This window comes from Anomaloglossus baeobatrachus, chromosome 1, assembly GCF_048569485.1.
Source record: "Anomaloglossus baeobatrachus isolate aAnoBae1 chromosome 1, aAnoBae1.hap1, whole genome shotgun sequence".
In the NCBI taxonomy this organism is placed as follows: domain Eukaryota; kingdom Metazoa; phylum Chordata; class Amphibia; order Anura; family Aromobatidae; genus Anomaloglossus; species Anomaloglossus baeobatrachus.
Window position 1 is genome coordinate 539,166,410 of NC_134353.1, and position 27,801 is coordinate 539,194,210.

At 48.6% G+C, this 27,801-nt stretch overlaps 1 protein-coding gene across 1 annotated transcript in view; it reads left to right on the top strand.

Annotated features, from left to right (window-relative positions):
* The first annotated feature begins 6,417 nt into the window (after positions 1 to 6,417).
* The window catches only part of LOC142296146 (uncharacterized), a 68,461-nt gene continuing 47,077 nt past the window's right edge, over positions 6,418 to 27,801 (top strand). The window contains exons 1-4 of the mRNA XM_075339416.1: positions 6,418 to 6,433; positions 12,307 to 12,393; positions 23,519 to 23,584; positions 23,790 to 23,828. Of these exons, the coding sequence (XP_075195531.1) occupies positions 12,308 to 12,393; positions 23,519 to 23,584; positions 23,790 to 23,828 (191 nt within the window). The 5' untranslated portion in view covers positions 6,418 to 6,433; position 12,307. The remainder of the gene's footprint in view (positions 6,434 to 12,306; positions 12,394 to 23,518; positions 23,585 to 23,789; positions 23,829 to 27,801) is intronic.

The window sequence follows — 27,801 nt, forward strand, 5'->3', positions numbered from 1 at the left end:
TTGATGACACTGCGCACAGTAGACACAGGAACTTTCAGGTCTTTGGAGATTGACTTGTAGCTTTGATATTGCTCATGCTTCGTCACAATTTGGATTCTCAAGTCCTCAGACAGTTCTTTGGTCTTCTTTCTTTTCTCCATGCTCAAAGTGGTACAAACAAGGACACAGGACAGAGGTTGAGTCAGCTTTAATCCATGTCAACTGGCTGCAAGTGGGATTTAGTTATTGCCAACGCCTGTTAGGTACCACAGGTAAGTTACAGGTGCTGTTAATTACACAAATTAGAGAAGCATCACATGATTTTTCAAACAGTGCCAATACTTTTGTCCACCCCCTTCTTATGTTTGGTGTGGAATTATATCCTATTTAGCTTTATGACAATTTTTTTTTTTTTTCATTGAACACAAATTATATGAAGATAATAATGTCGTGGGCGGGGAGGACGCTGTCGCTGCTGCGCTCTCGCTAACGCTCGGGTCCGGCGCTGCTGCGGCTGCTCGGTGGCTCGAGCGGTGGGCCGGATCCGGGGACTCGAGCGGCGCTCCTCGCCCGTGAGTGAAAGGGGTGGTTGGTTTGGGGGATTTAGTCCGTGACACCACCCACGGGTCGTGGTGAAGATAGGCACCACCGCTGCTGGTGACGGGGATCCCGGGAGCGATGGTAGGGAGCAGCTGGGATGTTGTTTTCCCCCCCGTGGGTAGGGGTCGGTGGTCCTGGGGCCCGGTGATGTGACGGAGAGGCAGGGTTGGTGAGGGGCAGGGTTGCAGGGACAGCGCGGCGCGGTGCCGGATGGCACGGGTGTACTCACTCAGCAAGAAAGGTACAAAGTCCTCGGTAAACGGCTGGATGGACGGGTCCCGCAGCCGGCTGCTGTGTCTCTCCCCGGACAGGTGATGGCGGCTGTCTTTCCCTGCACCTTGATGTTCTCCTTCTGACTACTATGGATTCCCAACGGTAGTCCGCTCCCCGGTGTATGGGTACCGGAGGAGCCCGTTTGCCCGCAGGCGCTGGCCCTTGGGTTTCTAGCCTTAGGAGGTAGCTGTATACCCTCACGGTGTGGGCGGTTGCCTTCAATCGGGACTTTTGCTGTTAAGAAACCCCTGGGGTTCCAGTCACATTCGGATCTGACTAATATCGGCGGCTCCAAGCCTGGTCGGGGTCCGATGGCCCTGCCTGTGTGTGCTGGCTTCACTTCGCTCCCTGGTCGGTACCGGCAGCCCGTCGCCCATCCCCGGTCCTACGGTTCCGCGTTGCTCCACCACTCCTGCAGACGGCCACCACCGTCTGCCAACCTTGCTGTCAGAGCCTGGGCCACAACCCAGACACCCAAGTGTTTACTCCTCACACTTCAACCTCCTCAACTGATGTGACACTTTTCCCGCCTCCAGGCCTGTGAACTCCTCGGTGGGTGGGGCCATCCATTTGGCTCCGCCCCACCTGATGTGGGCATCAGACACTGGAGGGAGGCAACAAGGATTTTTGTTTGGCTGTTGTCCCTGTCTAGTGGGGGTGGGGTGTTTGTATGTTATCTGTGATGACCTGGCTAGGCCAGGGCGCCACATTCCCCCTTGGTGAAATGCAGACTGTCCGCGGGCTGCCCGTCCATCACCGGTTTTATTTTTCTTTTAAAAACTGTAAAATATAAATAGCAGGTAAACATTTTAAACATAAGCATTTTTGGTAGGTCATTTCAAACGTTGCACATATAAACAAAAACATTTTTAATAATGACGGACGGACGGATGTCTTCCGCTCTCCCACCCAAGCAACTTAGCCCTGATGCTGCCCCTAAGAAGTGGGCAGCACCCCTTGACCCCAGTCCAGGTTCAGGCTGCCCGAGCGGGAACGGGTACGGTTACTCGCACCCGGCTGTCTCTTCAGGGGACCCCAAGTCCTTGGGGGACCCCTAACCCCTGGAGGATGGCCACTGGTCCTGGTGGTGGCCGGGCCTCAGCCTGCTCTGCTGCGAGCCCTTCCTCCAATCTGCCTCTCCGGAGGCGGCTCCGACGGAAAATCACCCCTCAACTTATTTACAAGCCCACAAGTTCGTGGGTGGCCTGCCAGTTCTCGGCGATGTCCATGAGTAGTCTCTCATGCAAGGGTGGGGGGGGTGTAAAAACACACAGGGTCCCTCCGGGGACAACTTGCCGGCAACGGCCGGAATAATCGCACAGATAATCAGGTGAGGATCACGGTTCATTAAAGTCATTAATTTAAACTGCTGAGGGTCCCAACGGGAACAACTGCTTGCAACGGGGAACCACTGCCATTACTTGAGGTCATACTCCTCCAGGACCTCTTCTAGCTCCACATCTGGACGGCTTGGTGGAGATGGAGGGGGCTGGGGCCGCATCTGCTCACTGCGGCTCTTCCTCTGTTTTACATCCAGGGCGAACCAGCCCCTCTCTCCGCAGTGGCGGGTATAAGTCACTAGGTCGCCCGGCAGTAGATCACGACCTGGGTAACCCGTGGGGAGGTGTGCATTGACATCACGGCGGGCCACGAATACTTCGGCCTCCAGGCCCGGCTCATAGATGAAGCCAAACCGCCTCCGTTGGTCGAACTGCCGGACTTGAGCCTCGTACACTGGGCCCCGCACCCGAAAGGTGGCATGACGGAGTGCATCTTTCTCTCGGATCACCCTCGCCATCACTTCGGCCCTCTGCTGCTCTCTGGTGGCAATCTCCCGGCCCAACGGGTTTGGTTCCCTGTCCCAGTATGGGGTGTTGGCAGACCCCTGGGCCCCGCTGGACTGCACCCACATCAGCCACTACCGGTTCTCTTTCGTGGGGGTCCTGCGGTGACATGGCCTGGACTGCCGCTTTGCAGTTGCGGCCCGGCGCAGCCTTAGCCGAGGCGGGGGACTCAGGGTTAGCTGACCTCACCGGTTGAGCCTTCGGGCCAGCAGCGGCCGGTTCTTCCACGGCCGGGTGGACTGCCGGAGCCGGGACGGCATCTGGTGCGGCCCCTTCCGGGGCCGATGGCTCCTTGTCGTGGAAGGCTACATCCCGCGGGGCCTTCCACGGTAGCGAGAGGGACACAGGCTGTTCACAAACAACGCCCCCAGACCGGTCCTCTAGGGCGGACGGGTTGGCTTCCACTACCGGTGTTGGGGGTAGCGGACCGAGCGGAGGGGCAACAGCAGCCGGTACGGATGGCGGGGGAAGCAGGAGGGTGAGCGGGCGCAGGCCGGGCCCCTCAGCCGCCGGTCCTTCTCGGACATTGGGGCGTGGGTCGCTTACCTGCTCCTCCAACTCTGTCTCCACCTCGCGTCTCCGCACGGCCGCCGCCACTTCCTCCATCTCAGCCACCCAGCGCTCCATCAGGAACCGGACCTGGGCTTGAAGGCGGCAGCACATCTGTGCGGTCCGGTCTTCCACTCACGCCGCTGTTCCTGGCGTGGGCTTGGGGACTTCCGCGGTTCCGGACGGACGGGACATCATGCGTGGCCGTGTTCCAGGAACCAATTGTTTGCAGAGTCCTGGCGTCCCCGCTTTTATAGCCTCGGCTGCATCAGGCAGACACACTCTCGCGCCCCCTTGGTACTCTTCAGCACTTCCGTTTGTTGGGGGCGGGGCTTCGCTTTCGCGCCTTCCCTGCTCGGAGAAGATGCTCGAGCGGGAGATTTTCGCGCCAAGATGGCGGCGCTTCAAAATTTTCGGCCGGACACCGCCGGCGGAGATCACAAGGCGCACTTTTACTGGTAAGTAGAGGGGTTCAATCCTGTTCGTGACACAAAGTTGTCGTGGGCGGGGAGGACGCCGTCGCTGCTGCACTCTCGCTAACGCTCGGGTCCGGCACTGCTGCGGCTGCTCGGTGGCTCGAGCGGTGGGCCAGATCCGGGGACTTGAGCAGCGCTCCTCGCCCGTGAGTGAAAGGGGTGGTTGGTTTGGGGGATTTAGTCCGTGACGCCACCCACGGGTCGTGGTGAAGATAGGCACCACCGCTGCTGGTGACGGGGATCCCGGGAGCGATGGTAGGGAGCAGCTGGGATGTTGTTTTCCCCCCTCCGTGGGTAGGGGTCGGTGGTCCTGGGGCCCGGTGATGTGACGGAGAGGCAGGGTTGGTGAGGTGCAGGGTTGCAGGGACAGCGCGGCGCGGTGCCGGATGGCACGGGTGTACTCACTCAGCAAGAAAGGTACAAAGTCCTCGGTATACGGCTGGATGGACGGGTCCCGCAGCCGGCTGCTGTGTCTCTCCCCGGACAGGTGATGGCGGCTGTCTTTCCCTGCACCTTGATGTTCTCCTTCTGACTACTATGGATTCCCAACGGTAGCCCGCTCCCCGGTGTATGGGTACCGGAGGAGCCCGTTTGCCCGCAGGCGCTGGCCCTTGGGTCTCTAGCCTTAGGCGGTAGCTGTATACCCTCACGGTGTGGGCGGTTGCCTTCAATCGGGACTTTTGCTGTTAAGAAACCCCTGGGGTTCCAGTCACATTCGAATCTGACTATTGTCGGCGGGTCCAAGCCTGGTCGGGGTCCGATGGCCCTGCCTGTGTGTGCTGGCTTCACTTCGCTCCCCGGTGGGTACCGGCGGGCCGTCGCCCGTCCCCGGTCCTACGGTTCCGCGTTGCTCCACCACTCCTGCAGATGGCCACCACCGTCTGCCAACCTTGCTGTCAGTGCCTGGGCCACAACCCAGACACCCAAGTGTTTACTCCTCACACTTAAACCTCAACTGATCTGCCACTTTTCCCGCCTCCAGGCCTGTGAACTCCTCGGTGGGTGGGGCCAACCGCTTGGCTCCGCCCCATTTGGTGTGGGCATCAGACACTGGAGGGAGGCAACAAGGATTTTTGTTTGGCTGTTGTCCCTGTCTAGTGGGGGTGGGGTGTTTGTATGTTATCTGTGACGACCTGGCTAGGCCAGGGCGCCACAATAATACCAAAGAATTTGTGATCGCACTCATTTTTCAGGAAGAAACCGAGTATTATCTGACAGAATTGCAGGGGTGCCAACACTTTTGGCCAGCACTGTATAAAGATGTCTCTCAATTATCCGGCACCAGATGAAGTTTGGGGGAGAGAAGTACCCGGCCTGTTAGATTTCCAATGGCTGCTCCTTCTTATCTCTGGGAGATAAGACAATGTCAGAGGAACAACTTAATGTCCAAAGCAAAATAGAAAATATTTTATTAGTAATTCAAAACCCATAAACAAAATCGCTGACATATATCTCATAAAAAACACCCCAAACCCATAAACACAAGGCCGTGTGGGGGATGTCAGCAAGTGACATGACGGCAGCATGACAGGTTGTATGTAGGGATATCTCAAAATCATTAATGCAGCAGTTACACTAAGAAGCTTCATAGAAAGTAGTGTATAATACAGAGTATATAGGAAAAAACCTCAAGAGTTGTCATAGGGTCATAAGGCATGCGATAAGCCATATGACTCTAATAAAACATTAATACATATAGTCAGACATTATATCAGTTGAACATAATGATCATCAGAATTAGATGACATGTAACACAACCAGGAGGCAGCCAGGGAGAGTTGTCATAGGGTTAATCAACAAATAAAGTAGCATGTATTCATACCCAGAAGGATTATCAGAGGGATTTGTACCATGTGAGTCAGAGGGCAGTGCTGGTCTGGTGGTCAGTGCATGTGTTATGGCATCTATGGGTGGGTATTTTGGGGTTATGTGGATGCGGTTCCCATGACAACCCTTTTGGTAGTACTATAGAAAACGTTCTGTGACTTGTATGGTGTTTGTATGCATGAAGGAAGGGCATGTATAAACACCAGGGATGTCAGTGAATAATATACAAGCTATGCTGAATGTTTCCTGCTCCCCCATATATCAGTGATCTCAGCTTCTCCTCTGCACCCTGCGGCCCTGATCACACTGCAGCTACTAACTCCACATTCCCTTTCATTTCATGTCTGCCCTTTGCTTTGTGTTGTTTTTGGGTTGGTTTGTTTTTTGGAGGGGGACAAAGCTGGCCCATTCTATACATACACCTTCCCCTCCTGCGTCGCCCCTGTCTTGTTACTACATGTACTTTATTAAGTGTTCTGTGCAATATTAGAGCTTTAGAAAGGATTATTCTGACAATATGAGGATTATTATTACTATTTCTAATTGACTCTCCAATTACATTGTATATAAAAGCCAAGGTTGAGCCTCAGACAAATGTTTGGGGCCTGAGGGGTAAATGCAGAGGCCATTATCTATAGTAATTGTCCTGGCTGCACAGCGCTTTCTGCAGCTTCAATACCTGCTGCTTGTGATATTAGGGAATACTGAGGATTATGGCTCCGCCCACACCGTATGACATCACACGTGCCATATAAGGAGCTGCCCGCTGACACTGTGATGTTACAGAATATAGAGGTTGCTGGCTCCGCCCACACAGTATGACATCACACGTGCCATATAAGGAGCTGCACGCCAACATTCCATTGAGGGTTGTGTTAGTGGAAGGTATGCGCAGTGTGTTGTCAGCTTTTGTTTTTCATTAGTTGTTTCTTACATATTATAATGTTTCTATCACTGTCATAACTTGAAGCTCATGAGCCCCAATGAAAAGCTCCAGCGGTGCCCCCCAATTATTGCAACTCTTTAATAGCATTGGTCTTTTTATATAGGCCTAAATGGACTTTTTGAGGCCCCTTAGGCTCCAGGGCCCGGGTGTGATTGTGACCCCTTCACCTGTTATCGTTATGCCCCAGGTTTCTACCTGTCCTCCAACTCCATATCATGTCTAGTTGCAGGCTGCCATGGGTATCTATAGGCACTACGTAATTGCATCATTTACTCACAGAGGTTACACGGCCATGATCAGAATTATCACAGCTGTTACAGCAGTATATTGTCTATTACAACTGACGCCCACAAGTGATGGTGCACCAATAGACCTCAATAGTAAGGCAGCTTATGGGAATCATCCACCAACTGTGACATGGTATTTGAAATCCAGGAAGATGCTGAAATATGATATTCTGCCCTAATGCCACATTTAAAGAGTCCTTTTGCCACTTTTTCTGAAACGTCACAGTACTGATGATCCTATGGCGGGTCACCTTGATTCTCACTATCTGTTCTACTCTATAATAGGATGGATATTTGTATAATGAAATGTCACAGTACTGATGATCCTATGGCGGGTCACCTTGATTCTCACTATCTGTTCTACTCTATAATAGGATGGATATTTGTATAATAAAACGTCACAGTACTGATGATCCTATGGCGGGTCACCTTGATTCTCACTATCTGTTCTATTCTATAATAGGATGGATATTTGTATAATAAAACGTCACAGTACTGATGATCCTATGGCGGGTCACCTTGATTCTCACTATCTGTTCTATTCTATAATAAGATGGATATTTGTATAATAAAACGTCACAGTACTGATGGTCCTATGGCGGGTCACCTTGATTCTCACTATCTGTTCTACTCTATAATAGGATGGATATTTGTATAATAAAACGTCACAATACTGATGACCCTCTGGCGGTCACCTTGATTCTCACTATCTGTTCTACTCTATAATAGGATGGATATTTGTATAATAAAACGTCACAGTACTGATGGTCCTATGGGGGGTCACCTTGATTCTCACTATCTGTTCTACTCTATAATAGGATGGATATTTGTATAATAAAACGTCACAGTACTGATGATCCTATGGCGGGTCACCTTGATTCTCACTATCTGTTTTACTCTGTAATAGTATGGATATTTGTATAATAAAACGTCACAGTACTGATGATCCTATGGCGGTCACCTTGATTCTCACTATCTGTTCTACTCTGTAATAGGATGGATATTTGTATAATAAAACGTCACAATACTGATGACCCTCTGGCGGTCACCTTGATTCTCACTATCTGTTCTACTCTATAATAGGATGGATATTTGTATAATAAAACGTCACAGTACTGATGATCCTATGGCGGGTCACCTTGATTCTCACTATCTGTTTTACTCTGTAATAGTATGGATATTTGTATAATAAAACGTCACAGTACTGATGGTCCTATGGCGGGTCACCTTGATTCTCACTATCTGTTTTACTCTGTAATAGTATGGATATTTGTATAATAAAACGTCACAGTACTGATGATCCTATGGCGGTCACCTTGATTCTCACTATCTGTTCTACTCTATAATAGGATGGATATTTGTATAATAAAACGTCACAGTACTGATGGTCCTATGGGGGGTCACCTTGATTCTCACTATCTGTTCTACTCTATAATAGGATGGATATTTGTATAATAAAACGTCACAGTACTGATGATCCTATGGCGGGTCACCTTGATTCTCACTATCTGTTTTACTCTGTAATAGTATGGATATTTGTATAATAAAACGTCACAGTACTGATGGTCCTATGGCGGGTCACCTTGATTCTCACTATCTGTTTTACTCTATAATAGGATGGATATTTGTATAATACAATGTCACAGTACTGATGATCCTATGGCGGGTCACCTTGATTCTCACTATCTGTTTTACTCTATAATAGGATGGATATTTGTATAATAAAACGTCACAGTACTGATGATCCTATGGCGGGTCACCTTGATTCTCACTATATGTTCTACTCTATAATAGGATGGATATTTGTATAATACAATGTCACAGTACTGATGATCCTATGGCGGTCACCTTGATTCTCACTATCTGTTCTATTCTATAGTAGGATGGATATTTGTATAATACAATGTCACAGTACTGATGATCCTATGGCGGGTCACCTTGATTCTCACTATCTGTTCTATTCTATAGTAGGATGGATATTTGTATAATACAATGTCACAGTACTGATGATCCTATGGCGGTCACCTTGATTCTCACTATCTGTTCTACTCTATAATAGGATGGATATTTGTATTATAAATCGTCACAGTACTGATGATCCTATGGCGGGTCACCTTGATTCTCACTATCTGTTCTATTCTATAATAGGATGGATATTTGTATAATACAATGTCACAGTACTGATGATCCTATGGCGGTCACCTTGATTCTCACTATCTGTTCTACTCTATAATAGGATGGATATTTGTATAATAAATCGTCACAGTACTGATGATCATATGGCGGGTCACCTTGATTCTCACTATCTGTTCTATTCTATAATAAGATGGATATTTGTATAATAAAACGTCACAGTACTGATGATCCTATGGCGGGTCACCTTGATTCTCACTATCTGTTCTACTCTATAATAGGATGGATATTTGTATAATAAAATGTCACAGTACTGATGGTCCTATGACGGGTCACCTTGATTCTCACTATCTGTTTTACTCTGTAATAGGATGGATATTTGTATAATAAAACGTCACAGTACTGATGGTCCTATGGCGGGTCACCTTGATTCTCACTATCTGTTCTACTCTATAATAGGATGGATATTTGTATAATGAAATGTCACAGTACTGATGGTCCTATGGCGGGTCACCTTGATTCTCACTATCTGTTCTACTCTATAATAGGATGGATATTTGTATAATAAAACGTCACAGTACTGATGGTCCTATGGCGGGTCACCTTGATTCTCACTATCTGTTTTACTCTGTAATAGTATGGATATTTGTATAATAAAACGTCACAGTACTGATGGTCCTATGGCGGGTCACCTTGATTCTCACTATCTGTTTTACTCTATAATAGGATGGATATTTGTATAATAAAACGTCACAGTACTGATGGTCCTATGGCGGGTCACCTTGATTCTCACTATCTGTTTTACTCTGTAATAGGATGGATATTTGTATAATAAAACGTCACAGTACTGATGATCATATGGCGGTCACCTTGATTCTCACTATCTGTTCTACTCTGTAATAGGATGGATATTTGTATAATAAAACGTCACAGTACTGATGATCCTATGGCGGGTCACCTTGATTCTCACTATCTGTTTTACTCTGTAATAGTATGGATATTTGTATAATAAAACGTCACAGTACTGATGGTCCTATGGCGGGTCACCTTGATTCTCACTATCTGTTTTACTCTATAATAGGATGGATATTTGTATAATAAAACGTCACAGTACTGATGGTCCTATGGCGGGTCACCTTGATTCTCACTATATGTTCTACTCTATAATAGGATGGATATTTGTATAATACAATGTCACAGTACTGATGATCCTATGGCGGTCACCTTGATTCTCACTATCTGTTCTACTCTATAATAGGATGGATATTTGTATAATAAATCGTCACAGTACTGATGATCATATGGCGGGTCACCTTGATTCTCACTATCTGTTCTATTCTATAATAAGATGGATATTTGTATAATAAAACGTCACAGTACTGATGATCCTATGGCGGGTCACCTTGATTCTCACTATCTGTTCTACTCTATAACAGGATGGATATTTGTATAATAAAATGTCACAGTACTGATGGTCCTATGACGGGTCACCTTGATTCTCACTATCTGTTTTACTCTGTAATAGGATGGATATTTGTATAATAAAACGTCACAGTACTGATGATCCTATGGCGGGTCACCTTGATTCTCACTATCTGTTTTACTCTATAATAGGATTGATATTTGTATAATAAAACGTCACAGTACTGATGGTCCTATGGGGGGTCACCTTGATTCTCACTATCTGTTCTACTCTATAATAGGATGGATATTTGTATAATACAATGTCACAGTACTGATGATCCTATGGCGGGTCACCTTGATTCTCACTATCTGTTTTACTCTGTAATAGTATGGATATTTGTATAATAAAACGTCACAGTACTGATGGTCCTATGGCGGGTCACCTTGATTCTCACTATCTGTTCTACTCTATAATAGGATGGATATTTGTATAATACAATGTCACAGTACTGATGATCCTATGGCGGGTCACCTTGATTCTCACTATCTGTTCTATTCTATAATAGGATGGATATTTGTATAATAAAACGTCACAGTACTGATGATCCTATGGCGGGTCACCTTGATTCTCACTATCTGTTCTACTCTATAATAAGATGGATATTTGTATAATAAAACGTCACAGTACTGATGATCCTATGGCGGTCACCTTGATTCTCACTATCTGTTCTACTCTATAATAAGATGGATATTTGTATAATAAAACGTCACAGTACTGATGATCCTATGGCGGGTCACCTTGATTCTCACTATCTGTTTTACTCTGTAATAGTATGGATATTTGTATAATAAAACGTCACAGTACTGATGGTCCTATGGCGGGTCACCTTGATTCTCACTATCTGTTTTACTCTGTAATAGTATGGATATTTGTATAATAAAACGTCACAGTACTGATGGTCCTATGGCGGGTCACTTTGATTCTCACTATCTGTTTTACTCTATAATAGGATGGATATTTGTATAATAAAACGTCACAGTACTGATGATCCTATGGCGGGTCACCTTGATTCTCACTATCTGTTCTACTCTATAATAGGATGGATATTTGTATAATAAATCGTCACAGTACTGATGATCATATGGCGGGTCACCTTGATTCTCACTATCTGTTCTACTCTATAATAAGATGGATATTTGTATAATAAAACGTCACAGTACTGATGATCCTATGGCGGGTCACCTTGATTCTCACTATCTGTTTTACTCTGTAATAGTATGGATATTTGTATAATAAAACGTCACAGTACTGATGGTCCTATGGCGGGTCACCTTGATTCTCACTATCTGTTTTACTCTGTAATAGTATGGATATTTGTATAATAAAACGTCACAGTACTGATGGTCCTATGGCGGGTCACTTTGATTCTCACTATCTGTTTTACTCTATAATAGGATGGATATTTGTATAATAAAACGTCACAGTACTGATGATCCTATGGCGGGTCACCTTGATTCTCACTATCTGTTCTACTCTATAATAGGATGGATATTTGTATAATAAATCGTCACAGTACTGATGATCATATGGCGGGTCACCTTGATTCTCACTATCTGTTCTATTCTATAATAGGATGGATATTTGTATAATACAATGTCACAGTACTGATGATCCTATGGCGGTCACCTTGATTCTCACTATCTGTTCTACTCTATAATAGGATGTATATTTGTATAATACAATGTCACAGTACTGATGATCCTATGGCGGGTCACCTTGATTCTCACTATCTGTTCTATTCTATAATAGGATGTATATTTGTATAATACAATGTCACAGTACTGATGGTCCTATGGCGGGTCACCTTGATTCTCACTATCTGTTCTATTCTATAATAGGATGGATATTTGTATAATACAATGTCACAGTACTGATGATCCTATGGTGGGTCATCTTGATTCTCACTATCTGTTTTACTCTGTAATAGGATGGATAAAGATATTGCGAATAAAGAAGAGATGCATTTTGCTGCAGACATTGTAGCGTTGGATGACCAAGACTACTCAGATGAGATGTATATAGCTTCTTATTGTTAATTCTGATCTTTGTTGCGACAGTAAAACTCAATGATACAGGTGGAACATAAAAGGATTCTCCCATAAACAGCATATATCATCTCGTCACATGATAGGTGACAAATACATTATTGCTTGGGACTGACCCAAACAACCATGGAAATAGTGGTACCAAAGTCTCCTGTGTGAATGGAGCAGTAATGAGAGAATACACATAGATTAATGTTGTTTCTGGGACAATCCCTTTAAAGTTACAATTTAGAAACCATATACAGTAGATGAGGCCATAACATAATATATGGAACTGGGGAAACATCAATTTATGTACCACAGAACAGGTATATACGTCAAATACGAGTAGATAAACCAGGAGAACAAAGAACTGAGAACACCAGAGCAAAGAATAATTATTATGGAAAATTATGACAAAGTTTATTATGTAATAAAGTAAAACATGCAAAACAATATATCATATTTTTCGGACTATAAGGCGCACCGGATTATAAGGCGCAATAGCAATGAGACCCTGCTAAGTCGCCTAGGTTCATATATAAGGCGCACCGGATTATAAGCCGCAGCGCATTAAGTTCATGACAGCTGTGAAAAGGCCGGGGTGCAATCCGGAGTTCAGGGGAGAGCACCGGAGATCAGCCCGGGATGTCTGCAGCTGTCATGGACTGAACCGCAATCGCCGAGGAATCAATCACTCGGCGCTCACGGTACAGTCTAGGCTGCACTCTGGCGCTCAGGTGAGAGCTCCTGAGTGCAATGCAGGTACCTGAATCCAGGCCTGGTATTACTGGAGATTCCTCCGGTAGCCAGTCCAACGCTGCTCTTATGTACAGCATTCTAACATGCTGTATATAGGAGCGCAGGCCGCACTGTAGAACATAAAAACACTTTACTCACCTAAACTGGTCGCTCCGATGCTGGTTGGCCAGATGGGCGGTGCTGTTCTCCGGGACCGGCGCCACCCCTTTCGTCCATCTTGCTCCTCTGTCTTCTGAAGCCTGTGTGCATGACGCGTCCATGTTATACACACTCACCGGCACTGAGGTCCTGCGCAGGCGCACTTTGATCTGCCCTGCTCAGGTGAGATCAAAGTACGGTATTGTAGTGCGCCTGCGCAGGACCTCAGTGCCGGCGAGTGTGTATAACATGGACGCGTCATGCACACAGGCTTCAGAAGACAGAGGAGCAAGATGGCCGAAAGAGGAGGCGCCGATCCTGGAGAACAGCGCAGCCTATCTGATCAACCAGCACCGGAGTGACCGGTTTAGGTGAGTAAGCATGTCTCTTAACAGGAGGCATCATGCTCGCTTGTATTCATATACAAGGCGCACCGGACTATAAGGCGCACCGGACTATAAGGCGCACTTTCGATTTCTGAGAAAATCATAGGCTTTTATGTGTGCCTTATTGTCCGAAAAATACGGTAAATGGAAAATTTGAGCAACACATACTGATGAACAGGAGAACTGGGCTGGTTACATAAAGTGGGTACAGAAAGTATTCAGACCCCTTTAAATTTTTCACTCTTTGTTTCATTGCAGCCATTTGGTAAATTAAAAAAAGGTCATTTTTTTCTCATTAATGTACACTCTGCACCTCATCAAAACAGAAAAAAACAGAAATGTAGAAATTTTTGCAAATTTATTAAACAAGAAAAACTGAAATATCAAAGGGTCAAAAGTATTCAGACCCTTTTGCTCAGACACTCATATTTAAGTCACATGTTGTCAAATTTCTTGTTATCCTCCTTGAGATGGTTCTACTCCTTCATTGGAGTCCAGCTGTGTTTAATTAAACTGATAGGACTTGATTTGGAAAGGCACACACCTGTCTATATAAGACCTCACAGTTCACAGTACACGTTAGACCAAATGAGAATCATGAAGTCAAAGGAACTGCCCAAGGATCTCAGAGACAGAATTGTGGCAAGGCACAGATCTGGCCAAGGTTACAAAAGAATTTCTGGAGTACTCAAGGTTCCTAAGAGCACAGTGGCCTCCATAATCCTTAAATGGAATTAGTTTGGAACCACCAGAACTCTTCCTAGACCTGGCCATCCAGCCAAACTTGGCAATCGTGGGAGAAAAGCCTTGGTGAGAGAGGTAAAGAAAAACCCCAAGATCGCTGTGGCTGAGTTCCAGAAATGCAGTAGGGAGATGGGAGAAAGTTCCACAAAGTCAACTATCACTATAGCCCTCCATCAGTTGGGCCTTTATGGCAGAGTGGCCCAACGCAAGCCTCTCCTCAGTGGAAGACATATAAAAGCCCACACATAGAGTTTGCAAAAAAAAACACATGAAGGACTCCCAGACTATGAGAAATAAGATTATCTGGTCTAATGAGACAAAGATAGAACTTTATGGTGATAATTCTAAGCGGTATGTGTGGAGAAAACCAAGCACTGCTCATCGCCTACCCAATACAATCAAAACAGTGAAACATGGTGGTGGCAGCATCATGCTATGAGAGAAGGGATAGGACAACTGGTTGCAATTGAAGGAAAGATAAATGCACCCAAGTACAGAGATATCCTGGAAGAAAACCTCTTCCAGAGTGCGCTGGACCTCAGACTTGGCCGAAGGTTCACCTTCTAACAAGACAAGGACCCTAAGCACACAGCTAAAATATCAAAGGATTGGCTTCAGAACAACTCTGTGATCATTCTTGTCTTGCCCAGCCAGAGCCCTGACCTAAACCCAATTGAGCATCTCTGGAGAGACCTGAAAATGACTGTCCACCAACGTTTCCCATCCAACCTGAAGGAACTGGAGAGGGTCTGCAAGGAAGAATGGCAGAGGATCCCCAAATCCAGGTGTGAAAAACTTGTTGCATCATTCCCAAGAAGACTCATGGCTGTACTAGCTCAAAAGGGTGCTTCTACTCAATACTGAGCAAAGGGTCTGAATACGTATGACCATGTGATATTTCAGTTTTTCTTGTTTAATAAATTTGCAAAAATTTCTACATTTCTGTGTTTTTTCTGTCAAGATGGGGTGTAGAGTGTACATTAATGAGAAAAAAATGAACTTTTAATTTACCAAATGGCTGCAATGAAACAAAGAGTGAAAAATTTAAAGGGGTCTGAATACTTTCTGTACCCATTGTAGGTGTGGGGGTAGACAGAGACTACTGAATAGAGTCAGGCACAGGAAAGATTAACCTCCTATATCTTCCTCATTGCAATTATATGAATAAATAAATTTGTGACCTGGTAGATATCAAATATATCAAATACAGCCAACCCAGGGTTCAGAGTAAGAGAAGGGGCACATCATAAGAAAAGTGCAACAAAGTGCTACTGTGCAATAAATAAAGTCCCAAAAATGTTCTATTTAACTGGCAAACTTGTAAGGGAGGAAGAGTAACATGGTCACAGAAAACGAGGTAGAGTGATAGAGAAAAGGAGCTCTATACATAGTAGCATATAGCATGCAGCAAGAGCATAGTAGAGCACTACAATACCTCAGTAGATATAGTGAAAACCAGGAGGCAGGAGAAGGGGAAACCCCAACGTCCGTTTCGCTATCAGCAGCTTTTTCCAAGGGGTATACAGGTGGAACATAAAAGGGTTATACTATAAACAGCATAGAGGACTAGTCTGATTGACATATGGGGAGTCGTAAGGAATGTTTCTGTCCCGGGCGGGGAGGAGGGTGTCAGCACACTACACTCTCCCCCTCTGCTCGGGTCCGGCGGCTGCTGCTCAGTGGTGGCTCGAGCGGTGGGCCGGATCCCAGGGGTTCTCGAGCGACACTCCTCGCCCGTGAGTGAAAGGGGGTTTGTTGGGTGTGGGAATTGTTTATTGTCCGTGACGCCACCCACGGTTGTGGTGATTTCACCACCGCTGCTCAATATGGGGATCCCGGGGATGGTGATGCGGAGCAGCCAGGTGTTGTGTTGCCCCTCCGTGGGTAGGGGTTGGTGATCCCGGGGCCCAGTGATGGTGAGGGAGGTGCAGGGCCTGGTGGGCGCAGGGACGCGGGGGCAGCGCTGTGCCTTGCGGCACTGTGGTACTCACTCAGCCTGAGACGTTGACACAGTTTTACGGTAAACCACACGGCTGGAAAGACGGTTCCCACGGACGGCTGCACTTGCTCTCCCAGTAGGTGACGGTGATGTCCCTTTTCCTTGCACCTTGGTTCTGTGTTGGTATCGATGGGTTCCCACCGGTAACCCGCTCCCCGGCTTCACGCTGGACCGGGGGAGCTCTACTCTTTGCCCGCAGGCGCTGGCCCTAGAAACTGGTGCCCTGGCGGTGGCGGTGTCTCTCCTACTCTGGTTGGGCTGTTGCCTTCAATCGGGACTTGGTTGTTGGGGGATCTGCGTCCCCTTCACTGACGGATTTGGCAAATTCTGGTGACTCCAAGCCTTTCCGGGGTCCGAGAGGCCCCTGCCCTGGTGCTGACTGTCCTTCGGAACACTGCTCCAGACCGCCGGGCCACTACCCGTCCGCGGTCCTTCCAGGAACTTCCAAACGGTCCCCCTCCAGACAGTCACCGCTGTTGCTGACCTTGCTGACCTGTCCTGCACACAGCTGGACTACTTCAGGCTTTGCACACTCTTTCTTTCCTGTCACCACTCTTGCTGTCCTCCTTTACCACTTTTCTTCCTTCACTTTCACTTAGCTGTTTTCTCAAGCCCTGCCTGGGCTACTCCTCCACTCCTTCCACTTCCTCCTCCTAAACTCAACTGCCTGGTTTCTCCCGCCTCCAGAGCTGTGTCCTCCTCGGTGGGCGGAGCCAACCGCCTGGCCCACCCCCTGGTGTGAATCATCAGCCTCTGGAGGAAGGCAACAAGGATTTTTGGTTAGCTTTGATGTGCCTAACTGGGATGTAGGGTGTGGTGGTGTGTGACCTGTGACCCCTGGCTTTCCCAGGGCGACACATTCCCCCTTAGTAAAATGCAGACCGTCCACGGGCTGCCGTCCAACACCGGTTTTATTTTTCTGTAAAAGATAACATGGCAAAATAACATATGTACATTTTTAATAATTCTTCCCACAACGGGAGGCACATTTCTTAAACGTTGCAAACGGTTTACGGTTACCGCTCTCTCCCACCCAAGCAACCTGGCCCTGATGCTGCCTCTAAAGCCCAGGCAGCACCCCTTGACCCACAGTCCAGCACACGGTACCCGAGCGGGATCTGTCCTTCCCTCCAGAGGGTAGCCACCGGTTCCTTTGCTGGCTGGGCCCCAGCCTGCTCTGCTGAGGGCCCTCCCTCCAACCTGCCTCTCCGGAGGCGGCATTGCGGAAAACGGTAACGGCAAACAACTTATTTACAAGCCACTAACGTTTGTGGTTGCCCTGCAAGTTCACGGGCTTGTCCATGGATAGTTCCCATGCAAAACTTTTAAACGGTCCCCACTGGGACAACGGTGCCGGCTCCAGCCGGTTGCAAATCACAAAGATAATCTGGTTACTGTTCGGTAATCATTTCCTTATCATTCTTTCAAACTTTTTAAACTTTTAAACAACAAACAACAGTTCACACAAACTTCGGTCCCAACGGGGACTGGACAACGGTGCTCCGCTGCCCTACTGGGTGTTTTCGTCCTCCTCACCCGGCTCAGGGCGGAAGGACACGGGCACCAGCCCCTCCAGTGCGTAGCAAGCACGGCGTGGAAGGGCCGCCCGATACCAGTTACCTCCGGTTCGGGGAACATAAGTGGCCTCCATGCCAGGCAGGGCAACGACCCCCTCCTCTTCTTCTGACACAGGCTCAGTGTCAGGCCCGGAGTCGCTATCTTCTGCCCCCGCCGCAGCCACAGAGGGGTGTACATCCGACGGGCCAGGTGCGGTGCAGCGCGCGAGCGAGTAGGACGGAGGTAACACAGGAGCCAGGGGTAGACCGGGTTCCTCAGCCGCAGCGACCGGTCCCTCGGGGACACAGGGGCGTGGGTCATTCTCCAGCTCCTCCATCACAGCCTCCACTCCATACACTCGCGCCACAGCAACCAGGGCCTCCACCTCCGCGGCCCATTGCTCCATCAGCCCGCCGATCTGCCTCTGGTAGTGACGGCAGATCCCCGACGCCCGGGCCCTCAACCATGCCGCTGTTCCATACACCCGCTCGGTAGTCTCCGCAGAACTAGGTGGGGCGGACATCTCAGCAGTCGTGCTTTCCAGGAACCCAATATTGCTGCAGAGTCCTGGCGTCCCTGCTTTTATAGCTGCAGCTACATGCGTCCAGCCGCCATCGCGTCCCCCTTAGCTCTTTCCGGCCCCTCCTCTCTCGGGGCGGGGTCTTGGCCTTCGCGCCTCTACTACTCGAGAAGACGCTCGAGCGGGAACTTTTCGCTCTCTGCCCCATGGGGTTTTTGCCTTCCTCTGGCTCCCCATTTTAGGCTATAGGTTGATCTTGATGGAAATTTATCCTCAGCCTTAAATAATGAAAATCCAATTGCAGAATCTGTCACCACACTAGCTCATACAGATGCTTCTCTCTGGCCATTTCTCTTACCAGTCAGTTACCACAGTACCACGATGGAAAAAACATTTTGATAAGTTACCACAGTAAGTTGCCCGTCTCTACAGCGCTGCTCTCATTTTGGGTGTCTCTACAACGCTGCTCATTTTGGGTGTCTCTACAGCGCTGCTCTCATTTTGGGTGTCTCTACAGCGCTGCTCTCATTTTGGGTGTCTCTACAGCGCTGCTCTCATTTTGGAGGTCTCTACGGCTCTGCTCTCATTTTATATGTCTCTACAGCTCTGCTCTCATTTTGGATGTCTCTACAGCGCTGCTCTCATTTTAGGTGTCTCTACAGTTCTGCTCTCATTTTGTATGTCTCTACAGCTCGGCTCTCATTTTGGGTGTCTCTACAGCGCTGCTCTCATTTTGATTTCTCTACAGCTTTGTCCTTATTTTAGATGTCTCTACAGCTCTGCTCTCATTTTGGATGTCTCTCTGTCAGGCTGTTACTGCTGGTCTCTCTTCACTGGCCGGCACTTTCCACAGTTTGGGGCCCAATGAACAATAGGTGGCACACGAGTACTGGATGCGATTTGTGTGGCCTACTCAGTCACAGGAAAAACTCAGAAATGAGAACAGCATTATACATTATCATTAGTACAAATGTGTTATCCGAGAAAAGAAGGATAGGACTCATATGTGAATGAGCCCTTAGGGCATCTCACCTGATCAGGGCCGGTGTCAGCACCCGTCAAACCCAGTCAAATGCCGGGGCCCTGGGCTACCGGGGAGGCCCACTTGCAGTGGCAGGAGTGGCGTACCTCCAATTGGGGCAGGCCACGTCACCGCTAGTCAGGGGGGCCTGGTGCCAGCATTTTCACCGGCTTCTTCCCCCGCCGAGAATTGCACTTTCAATTGTATTGGCATCGCAGTTGCCGATACAATTGAAAGCAATGATGAGATGGAGCGGTGCGCTCCCTCTCTCATCATTCTCCCGCTGTGTCTGTCGGCGCTCTGAAAGCTTAGCAGCTGAGCGCGATGACATCAACACTGCGCACCTGCAGTGAGGTCAGAGCAACAGCAGTGGATGTGCTGAGGAGACCGGAAAAGTGGGGGAACGTGGAGAAGTGAGTATGTATTCAATCACTGTGACCAGACGACCACGGGGTGCATTAAATGATTTGGGGGCTGTATACTACATGAAGGTGCCTAATGCTATCTGGGTCTGCACTGTGCTATATGCGAGCTGTATACTACATGAAGGTGCCTAATGCTATCTGGGTATGTACTGTGCTATATGGGGGCTGTATAATACATGAAGGTGCCCAATGCTATCTGGGTCTGCATTGTGCTATATGCGGGCTGTATAGTACATGAGGTTGCCTAATGCTATCTGGGTCTGCATTGTGCTATATGCGAGCTGTATACTACATACATTTGCCTAATGCTATCTGGGTCTGCACTGTGCTATATGGGGACTGTATACTACATGAGGGTGCCTAATGCTATCTGGGTCTGCATTGTGCTGTATGCGGGCTGTATACTACATGACGGTGCCTAATGCTATCTGGGTCTGCATTGTGCTATTGTGTCACCCAGGGTTATGGGGTACTCGGTCCTGGGCAGTGTATAACTGGGGAATGTCACTTTGGTGGCCATTGCCCGGTTCCGTGCCCTGAGTGCTTTTTGAAAAAGGGGTATATTTGCAAGGGAATTAAATAAGAGTTTATCACGTGACGCCACTTGCGGTTTGCGGCTATATGGATGGAGCCGCAGCTGAACAGTTTTCACTATTGGGGCTGGTGTTACTGGCACCCTGGATGTTAGGCCCTCTGCAAGCAGGGCCAGGCCCCAGAGGATAGGTGATGTAGATTGGTGTTGAAAGAAGGTAGGCCACACAAGGGGTTGCAGTGTAACTGGTTCCTTTACTCACAGTAAGCTGGAAACTGGTACCCGAGGTCGGCTGGTCTCAACTGCTGGTCCCCTTAGTCCCAGTGCCGGTTTAGTGACATGGTGGCTTCTTTCCCCTGCACCTGTCTTTGGTTGGTGGGTCCCCAGGGCTTAGAGCGGCTGGGGGTCTCCTCCTGGTAGTCTATTAACGGCAGTCCGTATGACGTTAGCGTGAACCCTGTAGGGTCGGAGTCTCTAGTTCTGGTCCTCGGTTCTCCCGTTGCTATTGTGTCTCGAACTTCAAGGTCAGTGAGGTTCTTGATGGTCCCCTCACTGTGCAGATTTTATCAGGTCTGCTTGGAGTGTTTGCCTGACCTAGGATTCTGTACTCTGTTGGTGTGTGGTTTCGGGAGTACTCCACCGGCAACCAACCGCCTGGACCCTCAGGTCACTGTCACACTCCTGTCAGTGCTCTACTTGCTTCCTCCTTCACCGACTCTCAGACTCTAACTCCTCTCTGTCCACCGTCTGCCCCTTCCACCTGGTCGTCTAGTGGACTGGATCGGCTCCACCTCTAGGCGGCGATCCATTGGTCCAACCCTATCCTGGTACCAGTCTATGGGAGAGTTGGGCAAAACAGGGATTATCTGGAATGTTTGTGTTGTTACCAGCACTGGTCTTCTGGGTTCCTGGGGGTAGGCCCTGCATCCTGGTGGGGATGCAGTATCTTGTAGCTCCCTGATGACCTCAGGGGCACTACATTATATGCGAGCTGTATACTACATGAGGATGCCTACTGCTATCTGGGTCTGCATTGTGCTATATGCGGGCTGTATACAACATGTAGGTGCCTAATGCTATCTGGGTTTGCATTTTGCTATATGCAGGCTGTAAACTACATGAAGGTGCCTAATGCTATCTGGGTCTGCATTGTGCTATTTGCAGGTTGTATACTACATGAGGGTGCCTAATGCTATATGGGTCGGCATTGTGCTATATGGGGCCTGTATACTACATGAGGGTGCCTAATGCTTTATAGGTCTGCATTGTCCTATATTGGGGCTGCTTAATGTTATATGGGTGTTGCATAGTGCCATATCCCTGTTTTATCTCCTGCAGATCTAGCAGTTCTCTGAATGTTGACCACTGATTGACAACTTTCTGCCCATCTACAGTGTACACAGAAAGCTGCCAATCAGAGATGAAGGCAGAGTCATACAGAGCTCATGAATATGCTTGTCTACCTGGCAGCAGGTTTACTAGTCCTCCACTGATAATCTCCTAGTGATAAAACAGTGTTTTTATGAAAACTACACTAAGCAGCCCAATAAGCGATACATCACTGAAATCAGAGTCCCTGTCTCTACATTATGCTTCTGTCACACTATGTGGTAAAAACTTGATGACAGATTGCCTTTAAATACTACAGTTGCTTGCATTATTTTTTGTTTGTTTGTTTGTTTAGTATGTCGATTAGTATGATTTTAGATTAATCTTTACTAAACATTAAAGTAGATCAGGTAGTTTTTGCCTATGCACAGGGTACACAGAAAGTATAGTAGTGTGGATGGGATTATACAGAGTTTAGCATTCAGAGATCTGCACCAAATAAATCAATTTTTAATCAAAACTGCAGCACCTAGTAATATAACTAATACATAGCTGGATTCAGGGTCTCTGCCCCAACAGCATGCTGCTCTCAGATTACATAGCAAATACTTGGTGACAGATTCCCTTTATTATATGCTGTATCAGCAAGCTGCAGGTTACTATACAGACTGTACACATATGAAAGATACATGATTCCTAAGGAGGTTGGGTTATATACACTTGTGCTGGATATTCCACCACATGACGCTATTAGGAGCAGCTAAATCTTTATTATTGTACTGTCATGGTCATTCAGAAAGTATATGTATGTGAATAGTTGCATGTACTAGTAAGTACAAGTTGGGGTTAGATTATTTTGGTTGAGGGTCTTGATTTGTGAAGTGCGGGTACAAGATGGGGACGGTCCTGCTGTAAGAGATCGGGTACAAGATGGGGACGGTCCTGCTGTAAGAGATCGGGTACAAGATGGGGACGGTCCTGCTGTAAGAGGTCGGGGACAAGATAGGGACGGTCCTGCTGTAAAAGATCGGGCACAAGATGGGGACGGTCCTGCTGTAAGAGATCAGGTACAAGATGGGGACGGTCCTGCTGTAAGAGGTCGGGGACAAGATGGGGACGGTCCTGCTGTAAGAGGTCGGGGACAAGATAGGGACGGTCCTGCTGTAAGAGATTGGGTACAAGATGGGAACCGTCCTGCTGTAAGAGATCGGGTACAAGATGGGGACAGTCCTGCTGTAAGAGATCGGGTACAAGATGGGGACGGTCCTGCTGTAAGATATTGGGTACAAGACGGGGACGGTCCTGCTGTAAGAGATCGGGTACAAGATGGGGACAGTCCTGCTGTAAGAGATCGAGTACAAGATGGGGACGGTCCTGCTGTAAGAGATCGGGTACAAGATGGGGACGGTCCTGCTGTAAGAGGTCGGGGACAAGATAGGGACGGTCCTGCTGTAAGAGGTCGGGGACAAGATGGGGACGGTCCTGCTGTAAGAGATCGGGTACAAGATAGGGACGGTCCTGCTGTAAGAGGTCGGGTACAAGATGGGGACAGTCCTGCTGTAAGAGATGGAGTCATTGGTAGAAGTGCTGCTTATGTCTGGAGTCTGGGAAATCACAGCAGGCGCTGATGGCCCCAATTATACGTCCCTACAGTAGACACTATTCAATGCTGTAGATTCTCACTGTTATTTGTCTCTAATAGAATGGAGGAGACTCTTTTTGAAGTCCCGGAAAATGAACATGAGATAAAGACCTTCATGCATGAGACGTAAGTATCTCATTGTAGCCCCCATAACACTGACTGTGACCCCAATATCTGGGGTTCATCCTCACTCCAAACTTTCTGATCAGAAAAGATCCATAAAATCCCAGAAATATGGATCCCGATTGGCTGTTATAACATTCTGATTAATCTACGTATATTTTTTATAACCAGTATATATTATTATTTTTCTTTTCCATTTCTGAAACAGATGGAAAAACATCTCCATGGAGACGGCCGTCTATTACTGGTAATTATCGTGTAGAATTTTACCATATTTCTATAGGTGTAACATATAGGACTCTCCCCTGCAGAGTGTATAGGAGCCCCACTGGCATGAGGCCAGTACGTGTATATAGAGGACAGTCACCTGGTATAATGATATATGGGCTGTAGGAGTCTGCTGGTCACTTGGATATGGACAAGTACAGGGATCTACATCAAAACAGAATAAAGTTTATTGTCCTTCATAATCTTTAGGCCCGTTTCACACGTCAGTGAAAAACACTGACGTTTTTCACTGGCGTGTAAAACACGCACATGTCCCTGCGTGTGCCGTGAATCACGGCACACGTGGGTTGTCTAAGTGCAATCCGGGCTCCATTCTCCGTGGCCCGTGATTGCACTTAGTAATCAACTCACCTGTGCTCCCGCTGTCCATGGTGCTGATTGCTCCCGCGGTGCAGCATCCAGCCGGCGCTGACCCCTGCAGCAGCTGCTTCCGGGTCGGCTGTGTCGTGCATCATGAATATGCGCGACAATAATGAGCCGGCTCAGAAGCAGCAGGCTGCACGGGCTGCAGAGGACATCGCTGGACGCCGGGTGAGTTAAAATGTTTTTTATTTTAAAAGCACGTTTTTTTCTGGCACGTGTTTCACGGACCACACCACTGCGTGGTCCGTGGGACATCAGTGATGCCAGAAAAAAATGGACATGTCTCCGTGCGGCAATCACGCACACGCGGGTACGCCGCACGGAGACACGTGCATTGAAAAATCACTGACGTGTGAGCAGACCCATTCATTATAATGGGTCTGCGTATGTCAGTGATCCTGGTACGTTTAAAAAAAAGCACAAACGTACCAGAATCACTGACGTGTGAAAGAGGCCTTACCATTCCAAAATGAGAACAGCCTGTCCTCAGCACAAAAGGATAACAAACCAGTCCTCTCTTCAGTCCTAAATACATAATCACACCGACTATTCTCTGGATAGGGAAAAGTAAATCAGACCAGTCTCCCCCACTCGGTAGTACAGGCCCTTCTCAGTCTCTAGCATAGACTATCCACAATGAACGGACTTTCTCCAGCTCCAACACAACACATCTACTAAGCTAACTCCGCTGCCTGTTATTAGCCTGTGTGGGGTCACTCATAGGAGCCTATAACACGGCCGAGTGCTCTCCGATATGTTGTTGGATAGCACTCGGCCCCATGTTATACTATGGGGCAGTGCCAACTTGGGCATTTTTCCCATGCCGATTTGGCATGAGGAAAACAATCACAGAATGCTGCAAGTGCATTCAATAATCAGATAACACACACCCTTTACATGTCTATGGGTGCGTGGAAGCTATCGGACTGCAATAGGATGTCATTCGAGTGCAGCCCGAACACACCGACACAGAGCGAGAAATGATGCTCTCCGTCTTTTCCTCAGCTGTGCTATGATTCTTGAATGCAAAACAATTGGATCGCAGTAAGTGTCACTCGGATCAGACTCTGATTAGATATTCTATATTTATTACTGGGGCTGCGGCATCCTGCAGTATACTAGTAATGAAAATATAATAACAAAAAAAAAAGTTTAATTTTTTCTAAATTCTGGAGATGATCCATTTTGGATGAGCCCTGGGGCAATAGTGTAAAGGGCACGTTACACGCTATGATATATCTAATGATATGTCGTCGGGGTCACGTCGTAAGTGACGCACATCCGGCATCGTTTGACATATCGTAGCGTGTGACAGCTACGAGCGTCTGTGATCGAGCAAAAATATTCACCTTATCGTTGCTCGTTGACATGTCACTCATTTTCAAAAAATCAAACGTCCTTCTGCACGCTGGTTGTTCATTGTTCCCGAGGCAGCACACATCGCTCCGTGTGACACCCCGTGAACGAGAACACAGCTTACCTGCGTCCCGCTGGCAATGCGGAAGGAAGGAGGTGGGCGGGATGTTTACATCCCACTCATCTCCGCCCCTCCGCTTCTATTGGGTGGCCGCTGTGTGACGTCGCTGTGACGTCGAACGTCCCTTCCCTTCAGGAAGAGGATGTTCGCCGCCCACAGCGAGGTCGTTTGGAAGGTAAGTACGTGTGACGGGGGTTTACGACTTTGTGCGACACGGGCAACAAATTGCCCGTGCTGCACAAACGATGGGGGCGGGTGCGATTGTGACGCCCTGGGCAAGCCAGGGGTCACAGGTCAAAACACCACCACACCCTACACCCCAGTTAGGAACACCAAAGCTAACCTAAAATCCTTGTTGCCTTCCTCCAGGAGCTGGTGTCCACACCAGGGGGTGGGCCAGGCGATTGGCTCCGCCCACCGAGGAGTTCACAGCCCTGGAGGCGGGAACTCCAGGCAGATGAGTTTTGGAGGAGGAAGTGAGAGGAGTTGAAGTCTAGCTGAGGGCTAGAGTGGAATCCAGCTAGGGACGTGAAGGAGTAAACAAGAAGTTGAGTTAAGGAAGTGAAAGTAGAAGGAAGTGAAGTAGTAGTGGAGCTAAGGAGAGAAGCTGAAGTGACAGAAAAGTGAGAGTAGTAAAGCCTGAAGTTGGTCCGGGTGTGTGCCCCGGGCTGAGAGACAGCAAGGTCAGCAGACGGCGGTGATAGTCCGCAGGGGGACTGCTCGGAGGTTGCTGGAAGGACCGCGGACGGGTGGTGACCCGGCGGTCTGGAGCAGTATACAAAGAACAGTCAGCACCAGGGCAGGGGCCTTTCGGATCCCGGCAAGGCTAGGAGTCGCCATAATTTGCCAAATCCGTCAGTGAAGGGGACGACTGTCTCCCAACAACCAAGTCCCGATTGAAGGCAACAGTCCAACCGTTACAGGGAGACACCGCCACCGCCAGGGCATCAGTTTCTCAGGGCCAGCGCCCGCGGGCAAAGTAGGGCTCCTCTGGTCCAGATTGAAGCCGAGGAGCAGGTTACCGGTGGGAACCCATCGCAACCATCATCATCTTAGGTGCAGGAAAAAGGGACCGTCACCGTCACCTACTGGGGAAAGCAAGTGCAGCCGTCCGTGGGAACAGTCTTTCCAGCCGTGTGTTTTACCGAGAACTGTGTCATAGTCTCAGGCTGAGTGAGTACCACAGTGCCGCAAGGCACAGCGCTGCCTCCGCGTCCCTGCGCCCACCAAGCCATGCATCTCACACCTCATCACTGGGCCCCGGGATCACCAACCCCTACCCACGGAGGGGCAACACAACAACTAGCTGCTCCATATCATCATTCCCGGGATCCTCATACAGAGCAGCGGTGGTGCCAACAAATCACCACAACCGTGGGTGGCGTCACGGACAATAAGCTATCCCAAATCCCAATCCCCTTTCACTCACGGGCGAGGAGCGCCGCCAGAGTCCCCGGGATCCGGCCCATCGCTCGAGCCACCGAGCAGCAGCAGGCCGCAGCAGCCGCGGCAGCTGGACCCGAGCAGTGGGAGAGCGCGGCGTCCCCTCCTCCGCCCGCGACAACTTGGCGTCACGAACAGGATCTTACCACTCTGCCGTCTGGTAGAGGTGCGCCTTGTTACCGCCGGAGGTGTCCGGACAGAAAATTTCAGAAGCCGCCATCTTTGGCGCGAAAAGTCCCCGCTCGAGCGTCTTCTCGAGTAGCAGAGGCGTGAAGGCCAAAACCCCGCCCCGATAGAGGAGTGGCAAAAGAGAAGCTAAGGGGGACGCGATGGCGGCTGGCTGCATGTGAGCGCAGCTATACAAGCAGGGACGCCAGGACCCTGCGGCCATTGACTGGTTCCTGGAAGGGGCCGCTGCTAAAGATGCTGAGTCCGACCGACAACACCGTGGTCCCCGCGCCTGGCCCCGCAGCGTGGGTGGAAGTCCGGACCGTCCAGCTAAGCAGCCGTCTGCAGGTCCGCATGCAGCTCCTCCTGGAGGAGTGGGAGGCCGACATGGCGGAAGTGGTGGCGGCCATACGGAGACGCGAGACGGAGGGAGTCTTGGAAGGGAGGGTAAGTGACCCACGCCCCTGTGCCCCTAGTGGGT